Below are 10000 nucleotides of genomic sequence, written 5' to 3'. Positions count from 1 at the left end.
AACGAACCAGAAGACACACACACAAAAAAAAGCAAACGTTTTCGAGACCCCAAGCTTCAAGGAGTAGTCAGCTGGGATTTGACGGCTTGGACGCAATTCGCAGCATTCATCCCTCGTCCTCTCGGGGCCAACTTTTCCCCAAAACGATTTCCAGCGCTTTGTATGTCGGACTTAGCTGAGCTGCTGCCTCTACGCTGCTATCAAATTGAACCGGTCAGTTCTGTGGTACATTCATGAATATCTTACGCTTACCTAGTGGATGGAGAGGAGAGGGGAGAGGGGAGAGGGGAGAGGGGAGAGGGGAGAGGAGAGAGGGGAGAGGGGAGAGAGGAGAGGAGAAGGGAGAGGAGAAGGGAGAGGATAAGAGCTTAGTAAAGCCGACAAGAGGCGAAATACACAATACAAGTAAACAATATCTTGAGGCTCAAGGGCGTTGCCAAGTAAGCTATGTTGGTTACTGGGGTCGAGGCCATGCATGGGAAGGACACCATATGGTTGGAAAGTATATTCAATTCATCACTGCTAATTCGAGGTCCGCAATCACTTACCTCTGGCTAACCCCCGTGCGCCAGCGACAGCGCATGAATATTTCACGAAGAATAACATAACAGCTTGCCATTCCTCGGTTGCAGGTCCCTCTCCTATCCTAACCTCACATCAGGAAACATAGGGACTACGGAACATCGGGATGGTCATGCCTACAAACACAGCTGTTCTCTTCTTCCCCTTACTGAGGGATCTTTTCCATTTATTGAATTCTCTGAGCAGTATCCCGGTTATTTTAATAACTATTATCGATCACATTTCTCTTTGATACATAATGTCTCTTTATATGGACATCATCAATAAGAACACCAAGATATTTATACAAACAAAGGCGACCGCGCTGGGAAAGATAAAAATGAAAGGAAATGTCTTATGTACACAAGCAAAGCTGCATTGCCGTATGCCGTTAAAAAGTGGATTGCACAACGACTGGAAAGGGAATCGGCAATGTTGACACTGGCTGTAAGAACGAAGTATCAACAGACCAGCCTTGAACCAAACTGCTTGTTAAACCTCACTACCGTGAGGTTTAACAAGCAGTTTGGTTCAATAACCACCACCACTGGAAGATTTCCGAAAGAATGCAACATCAATTGTGCAATTACAGAAGACGAAATACAAGCAACAACCCCACTTTGTGCACATATATAGACGCGGTATAAAAATACAGAGCAACAATTCATTCAATACTGAAACCGGTGGCCATCCCCAGTCGCTGGAACTCGAGCGAAAGGGTGAGTGACGACCGACAAAGGCATATCAATCAACCCGCAGACAATAACTGAAGCCTAAGGCAAACGCGCTCCTTTTGTAATTGTCGCCCTGTACACAAGCGCGATCAACCCAACATAAGAACAAGTCAGAATATATGTTTTGTATTTCGAAAATGATGAATCTCTGTGGACATGGCGTTGCCTAAAAATGTCAATTGCTTGTTCCATGCGCGTGTGCTTTCCTGATGATCTTTCTTCTGATATAATTTACGTCAAAAGAGGATAAAAAAACATCGCAGAAAAGAATCCATTTCCTTGCGATAGAAAACAATAAGAATGATAAATAAACAACGAAACAAATACAAATAAAATAAAAATGACAACTCAAAAGGCCGAGCATTAGACAGACTCTACACGCACATCGAAAAAAAACTTATCTTCAAAAAATCCGTGCTCATCACCATGACTACAGAACATCTGGCTTTCGCAAACACCATAAAAAAAAAAAATCATTGGCTTTTTTCCCATCAATAACTATTTTATTTTTACACCGTCACTTCAACATACCACGGACAGTATTGCATTCTCCATCGATCCTACGACAGCTGTTATATCCAAACACACTGCTTAAGAAAGATATCTGGAATCAATACGCTATTGTAGTATTTGATACGAGTGCTATTATCTTCGTGACAATATGCCTTCCAATTCTGTTGCACCGTTCTGTATGTGGTCTCGTAAAAGTAATGACTAAAACAGCATCAGTGATAAAAAAGCACATCTAGTTTCAGCTGAGTTAACTCTATATTGCACTCATAGAAATATTATACTAATTTGCATAAGTTCATTACTTTATAGTCCACCTACGCTTTATAGTTCACCCGATCGCCTGTATTTTTTCCCTTCAATATTCAGTCTTATATTGAGGAACATGCGGACATTCGTACTAATAAACAGGTTTCCCCATCTGTAATTACCAACTTCAAGCAAAATACTATCAATAAATAAAAGATATTAATTAATTAATCAATCAACAAACAAGAAAATAAAAACGAACAGCAGTGACAAGATCAAAGGGGGAAAAAAAAGTTGCTGGGCGCGGTTTAAAGGTATTGTGTTCTTGCGTCAGCCTACCAACTAGACAATCGTGTATACGCCTGAAATGGGTTAAAATACATTGACGGAACTCATGTTTCCAACATACGCTCTGTCAATAATTTAAAGAAAAGCTTAAAATACTAACCCTATAAAAACAAATAAATAAATAAATCACAATGAAGACACGAGGTTCTCCTGAGAATAACCTGCCCAGATCATATGCCGTGCAAAAAAACAAATGCAAAAACAAATGAAATACATATATATATATATATATATATATATATATACTCTTTCATGCAAAAACTTATTCTAATGCTCAGACCAACTTAAAAGACATGCCAGAAGGGTCACTTAAATGTAAATACGAGCACCTTGTCCTGGGGCACAATGGGTAGTCCTGAACGAATTTTCTAAAAGCATGAAGCAGCGAGATGAAGCTAATGGCTTGGGGGGAGGGGGGATGGATAAAAGGCATACCACAATCCGGGATAAATTATAAAGCATTCTTTTATATTAAAGTGAAGGATCAACATAAACTGAATATCGGGGAGGATGGTAATGATCACAGGGAAGGAGCAGAAGCCTTTTACATTTAAATCCCTCCCCGTTTCCTATATCTAAATAATTTGATTTTAAGATTATCCTTCCGTATTTCACTATCAAAAGCAAGGAATATTAATCCTCCTCCCTGATCGGTGCATTCCGTTTTACGAGTATCCTAAAATGAGCAAAGACCTGTTTCAAAGGCCATCAAACCCCCTTTAAGACTCAATATGCAGATACAAAAAAAAAAGGTACAATCATCATAATCCTTTAATAAAAAATAAAAAAACTACACGGCAAACGCGTCCCAAATGCTTCGAAAATGAATTAATAAATCTATGCAGATCTAGTTCCTCCACGTTTAGAGTGCGGTTTCCATATGTAAAGCCTGTCTTCTGATCTACCCCGTGCCCTGCCAACGAAAGCATGCGCCTCTTAGATGACCCCACTTTATATTCAGCGTTTGGTTCTTTGTGTAGTCGCCGATATGCCGCTTCTGTTTCGTTCTCTTTCCTTACTTCCATGGGTCATGATGAACTTTTTAGCGGTATGTATCTTCTACATTGGAAGACAAGGGATAGACACCACCGATATCAAATATAAGTTAGTTTAATTTTCCAAAAATCTATATATGTATGGGTTTTTGGACAATATTTCACCTTTAACCCATCAGTCAGGGTTTATATACTGTCCATTGTAGTTTTTAGTGAATTTTGTTGCAAACGGACGGCTCCATAAGTGCTCAGCCAGCCTAGTTTCCCTGTTCCTTGAATTTGCGCGGGGGGGGGGGGGTCTAACGCTATTAACTTGAACATTATTCTTGTTACGCCTGGCCTTATGATTAGCATAATTATATAAAAACGATAACTAAAATAATAAGATACTAAAAACGAAGATAGAACTAATTATTAGCTCCTTGGTGACCGAGTACATGTGAAGCGATCTCTGTGTAAACAATTAATAAATTATAAGTAGTTCCTCCACATGTATGTCATCCGGGCCTGGGTTGACATTGTACTTATTCGTCTGTTTAACCCTCCCTCTCTCCTCCCTCGTGTTCTTTCTCCCTCTTTTCACATGAAAAAATAACTGAGGTAATGCCCGGGTAAATAAATAAAGTAAACACTATAGACATATCAAAACATATGCAAGAACACTGCGAGAATAAACAGAAATAAAGCGCCGAAATGTAGAAATAGAACGAAACCAAATAAACTCTAAAACTGCATGGCTTGTACTGCCTTGCTCCGAATGTAAACCACGCATTTCTTTCTTTCTTTTTCTTTGATCTGAAGGAGAACTACTTCGATCTTAGTACAACGAAGGAATTCCAAGTGTTAGAAGGGAATTTTGAGGCGCGGAGGAACACGGGAGGAAGTAGTTCGCTAGGCCCGGTGAGCGTTTTACATATTTTCAACAAAATAATGCGTTGCAATATACTTCGGCATTATTTCCGTGCTACTGCAAATGGTTTCGCTTAATCACAGTATTGAAAAAAAGTGGGAATCACTGGAAAATTCTTTCATTTTATTTATTGACTAGCTGGACCCATGGAAATTCGCCTCCATTCTCCCTATTCCTTTCCTGTTCCCTCTACCTTCCCCTTTCCCTCTCTGCCACCCCGTCTTACTCCCAAATCTTCCTTAGATTCACTTCCCCTCCACCAAGTTTATGCCCTTCACTGCCCCCTCCCCCTTCCCTCCTCCTCCTTCTCCCATAACTCAACCACTTATTCCCCTCCCTCTCCTCTCCCATACGCCCCTTTTTCTGTTATTTCCCCTTATCCATCGTTTTTTTTTTTTTTTTTATATAATTAAATCACATTTAGTTTGATTATTCAAGTAATGCATTTTTTTCTTCGACAGTAATAAAAGCTGTGTCTTACTTATTGGTTAATTTTGAACCAACTGAATGATCAACTTTTAAAGTATTCGTTTGATTTAGGATTCATTTAATCGTCATAATGTACAGCCGCACCCGTCCTTCCACCTGTTGATTAACTGCTGTGTCTTTCTACCGACTGCACACTGTAAACTGCAACAACCAACACTCACCTGCCAAAACTTGACCAGTTCAGGACATTGCATTGTTACGCGATGAATAAGTAAAATCAGTTTGCGTCGAAAGATTGTGATCTGGGGTGGTGAGGCACAATGCTCTACAATACACAAGCTAATGCACATTTCAGCCGATCGTGCTCGCAGACCTTCTCCTACGATTTTACCGAAACCAAAAGCCGCTGTATCTCATACAACTAATATACCATCATTTTTTTTCTCTGTTATATGCTCCGTGGCTTACGTTGTAGATGTGTTAAATCTTCGAATCAATAGTCAACAATAACTTACAATATTAACATGAAAATAATGACAGAAAAAACAGATTATTGCAACAGTTTCGCTTCCGTACATAAACAAAAAACGAAGGAATCTGACAGTCGTAAAATACCGCGACTCAACCACAAAGAACTTACAAATCAAATATAGAAAAAAAGACTGACGCAGCAATTTGACTGAATAGAAGAGGTGATGTCGTAATATTCGTTAGTCATCTTTTCAATGTGGCAACGTGACTATTCTTGTTTGTTCCTTTTCAAGTAAGGGAGCAAACTTTAATTTCTATCACATTTTTAGATCCGCTTTTGAAAAAAAAAAAAAAAAAATGTTGCACTCTGTGGCAATTAATCGTCGTTTTCAACCAGGGGCACGCGCAAACCTGGGCATTCGCCAAAGGTTTATCATGAGGTAAGCTCTCCATAGGCGTCTTGTATTCTGACAGCCTTTAGAGAGAAATATTACTTCCAGTTCCACCTGACGTCTCCCCTGCACTGGTTGAACCTGTGATGCCATATTTAACACACTATAATGGATGTGAAAAAGACAGAGCATATGCCAAATCACGCTATTATTCTGAATTCGGGTTAAAAATAAGCAGCAGAAATTGTTCTCTGGTTATCTTCAAGGCACGGAGTAGCTACTGTTTTGTAATAATATACAGGGAATGTGTGTAAATAGTGGCTCCTTACTATTTCCTTATTCAATTTTTGAGTATTAGGTATGGTTGCATTATTAAAAGCGTGGATAAAATGCTTTTCAGCAAGGAGAATGCAATATGTTTCACCGTAACACCTTCATAAAGTGGAAGTATACAAAACCCAATGTTATTTCCACGTTTTCTCCCAATTATTACTCAAGAGAGGGTATATATGGATAACACTAAAAATGCTCAAAGGGTAGGTAAAAGGTTAAAAACCTGAGACCTAAAGTATAATGAAAAAATACCACATACATCCACACATACCGATATACATACATCTGGACGTGTACACATACATATATACAAACATATATATACACATATGTATGTGTATGAATATGCATAAGGATATGTACATACATACATACATATATGTATATATATGTATATATATGTATATATATGTATATATATATATATGTATATATATGTATATATATGTGTATATATGTCTATATATATATATATATATATATATATATATATATACACACACACACATGGAAATATAGATACACCTATATAAACAAGTATATTTACACCCTCGCTTCCTTCTTCAGTCATTTACATCTCTTACCTTGGCGCAGAGGCGGCGCGGGGGGCGTGGACACCTCGCTCCTGCTGCCATAAAGACTCGAGCTCTGACCAGAAAACAACAGAAGTCATTAGGACGTAGCACAAAATGACACAAGAAAGAATGATCAGGCCTACGTACGTTCACAAAACTTCCCCAAATGCGTACCTTTCAGAAAACGTATCTTAACCCTGCTTTCTCAATTATCTTTCTAAAGGGCTATCGCCAATTTCTCTCTCTAAGTCTGCTTGCAAATGCTCTAACGACGAACCGACTTACCTGGTAGTGATGGAGAAGGGCATGAGAGCGAGCCACATGGAGCTTTAGAGCCAGCAACTCCCGCTCGAGCTCTGCTGCTAAATTCTCCGGGTTCACATATTCCTGCAATCGGAAAGAAACAAAAAGGGTCACTTTTAAAGGGTACAAATACATGCTACGATATGGCTTTGCGGGATGAGGAAATTGCGTATGTCAGAGAAGCGGGAGGGGATGGGGGGGGGAGGGGGTAGAGATAGGAATTGGGAGGGAGGGAGGGAGGGAGGGAGGGAGGGAGGGAGGGAGGGAGGGAGAAGAAGGAGAAGGAGAAGGAGAAAGGGGATAAGTGGAGGAAGAGGAGGGGAGGAAGAGGAGGGGAGGAAGAGGAGGGGAGGAAGAGGAGGGGAGGAAGAGGAGGGGAGGAAGAGGAGGGGAGGAATAGGAGGGGAGGGAGAAAAGGGGGAGATGAAGGAGGAGGGGGGAGATGGAGTAGGCGAAGGAGAAGTAGGAGTAGGAGGAGGAAAAAGAGGAGGAGGAAAAAGAGGAGGAGGAAAAAGAGGAGGAGGAAAAAGAGGAGAAGGAAAAGGAGGAGGAAGAGGAAAAGGAGGAGGAAGAGGAAAAGGAGGAGGAAGAGGAAAAGGAGGAGGAAGAGGAAAAGGAGGAGGAGGAGGAGGAGGAGGAGGAGGAGGAGGAGGAAAAGGAGGAGGAGAAGGAAAAGGAGGAAAAGGAGGAGGAGGAGGAGGAGGAAAAGGAGGAAAAGGAGGAGGAGGAAAAGGAGGAAAAGGAGGAGAAGGAGGAAATTGAGGAGGAGGAGGAGGAGGAGGAGGAGGAGGAGGAGGAGGAAAAGGAGGAAAAGGAGGAGGAGGAGGAAGAGGAGAAGAAGGGAAGGAAAAGAGGTGGAATGAGGAAGGAGGGAGTGGGATGAGGGGGGAGGGGGAGGAAGAGAGAGGAAAGACAGACTGCTATCTTTAAATGAAAATATTTTTTTTACCTTTAATTTTACATGCCCAAAAACATCGATTCAGACAAGACTTAAATTATACACATTTATACTGGTCGTTATGAGGCCCTATTTATGCAGAAAAGAAACTGCTACTCATAATACTGATTGCACACATCCTGCCTCACAGAGTATATCTTTTATGTTCTTTTTTAAGCTACTTAATTCTCATATCAATCATTGTGGATAATGGAAAAAACAAATCGTTCTATTCACAATTCCAGCGATATCGAAAATACATAAATTCGCAACAGCTTTGGGAAAAGTTGCCAATGCTCACAATGTGTCCTATATATAAAAAATATAAAAATATAAAGTAATGATAAATTAAAACACTAACATTCTCTACGCTGAACTTTCGGTCGGTCAAGCAATGAAAATGAAAACAAAACTTTAAAAATGCATAAGACCGAAATGAGGGACCCAAATAGCAAACCATGCTCGGTCACGGCCGTATTTACAATATTATCAAAATATATTACAACTTAACTATTCTTAACCTACAACAACAGCAACAAAATATCAACCTTAGCAAAAACGATCATAAAAGAATATCCTAGAATGGACTTTATAGGATATTTTCACAATTTTATTTTTTTTACAAAGACACACATTAATCCCTAATTAGCGAACACTGCGCAGCACAACAAATACTTTAATGATTAAGCAAGTATCATGAGAATTTCCTTACATGAATAATGACACAGAGTCAGTTAAAACCACCAACTACCGAGCGTGGCGCCACTTCCACCCCTACGGCCTACGCCACGGTCGTGTTCGGAACTTTAAACGAGTAGCCTTAACTTCTCGACCCCCTGTCACTCCCGACTGCCGAACTCTTGCAAGGCGACATCGCGAAACGCCACTTCACATGATTACTCTGATATGCATTATCGAAGAAAAACAGACTTCATTTTTTTTTTTTTTTAAAGAGGAAATTGCTCCTTGAGAGATATCATGCGGATGCAGGCAATAAGGGCCTAATTCACTTCCCTACGAGGCGAAAATCAGGGCACGGGAGATGACGACGATGACGAAGGGGAAAATCCGACCTTCGGAGTCGTGCAAAAGGGAAGATGAGTGCGTGACTTTGCAGCAGGCTTGGGGATGAACTCGAATAGCTGTAGAGTGCAGCGTCTGTTGTACAGTGGACAATACCGAGAACAAATAAGAGATAAAAAAAAAAAAAAAATCACCGTCGCATTGATCATCTTTGAGAACGGAACCGCCATCATTTATTTCTTGAGCTGAACTGTAGTAGTAGTAATAGTAGTAATAATAGTCGTAGTGGGAGGGAGGGAGGGAGGGGAGGGAGGGGAGGGAGGGGAGGGAGGGGAGGGAGGGGGAGGGAGGGGAGGGAGGGGAGGGAGGGAGAGGGAGGGAGGGAGGGGAGAGGAGGGGAGGAGAGGGAGAAGGAGGGAGGGAGGGGAGGAGGGGAGGAGAGGGAGAGGGAGAGGGAGAGGGAGAGGGAGGGGAGGAGAGGGGAGGGGAAGAGAGGGGGGGAGGGGAGGAGAGGGAGGGGGGGAGAGGAGAGGGAGGGGGGGGGAAGAGAGGGAGGGAGGGGAGGAAAGGGAGAGGGGGGAGGCGAGGGAGAGGGAGAGGGAGAGGGAGGGAGGAGAGGGAGATAGAGGGAGGGGAGAAGAGGGAGAGGGAGGGAGGAGAGGAGAGGAGAGGGAGATGGAGGGAGGGGAGAGGAGGGAGAGGGAGAGGAAGGGAGAGGGAGAGAGAATCACCTTTGAGAGAGTGGGAGGGGGAGAGAGGGAGAGAGAGAGGGAAGGGGAGAGAGCGAGGGAAGGGGGGGAAGAGAGCGAGGGAAGGGGGGGAAGGAGGGAGGGAGGGAGGGGAGGGAGGGAGGGAGGGAGGGAGGGAGGGAGGGAGGGAGGGGGGGGGAGAGAGAGAGAGAGAGAGAGAGAGAGAGAGAGAGAGAGAGAGAGAGAGAGAGAGAGAGAGAGAGAATTCATTTCGGTAAAGTTGTTCTGCGATCTTCCTTGTAGAAAGTCAGTTCGCAGAGTCGCATTACGTGAAATGACGTTCAGGTTGTAAAATGTTTCAAGAAGAGCCACTCATTTTGATTTTGGAATTTCTTCTCCGGAGTCCTCACATTATGCAATTAGAAATATTATTGTAAAAACGCAACTCGACCGCCATCCTTGAAATATTTCATCTTTGTGGTCGGGAAATTAGCCTAGAATATTAGAAAATGAGGAGTGAAAAAAGTAGATAGGCAAGGGG

At 42.0% G+C, this 10000-nt stretch overlaps 1 protein-coding gene across 1 annotated transcript in view; it reads right to left on the bottom strand.

Annotated features, from left to right (window-relative positions):
- Positions 1-10000, bottom strand: part of LOC125027286 — a 359951-nt gene that overhangs the window by 204405 nt on the left and 145546 nt on the right. The window contains exons 18-19 of the mRNA XM_047616260.1: positions 6793-6894; positions 6517-6580 (exon numbers count right to left, since the gene is read on the bottom strand). Coding sequence (XP_047472216.1) covers positions 6517-6580; positions 6793-6894 — 166 coding nt within the window. The remainder of the gene's footprint in view (positions 1-6516; positions 6581-6792; positions 6895-10000) is intronic.

The sequence above is a fragment of the Penaeus chinensis genome, chromosome 7, assembly GCF_019202785.1.
Source record: "Penaeus chinensis breed Huanghai No. 1 chromosome 7, ASM1920278v2, whole genome shotgun sequence".
In the NCBI taxonomy this organism is placed as follows: Eukaryota; Metazoa; Arthropoda; class Malacostraca; order Decapoda; family Penaeidae; genus Penaeus; species Penaeus chinensis.
This window is presented reverse-complemented; position numbering and strand designations above follow the sequence as displayed.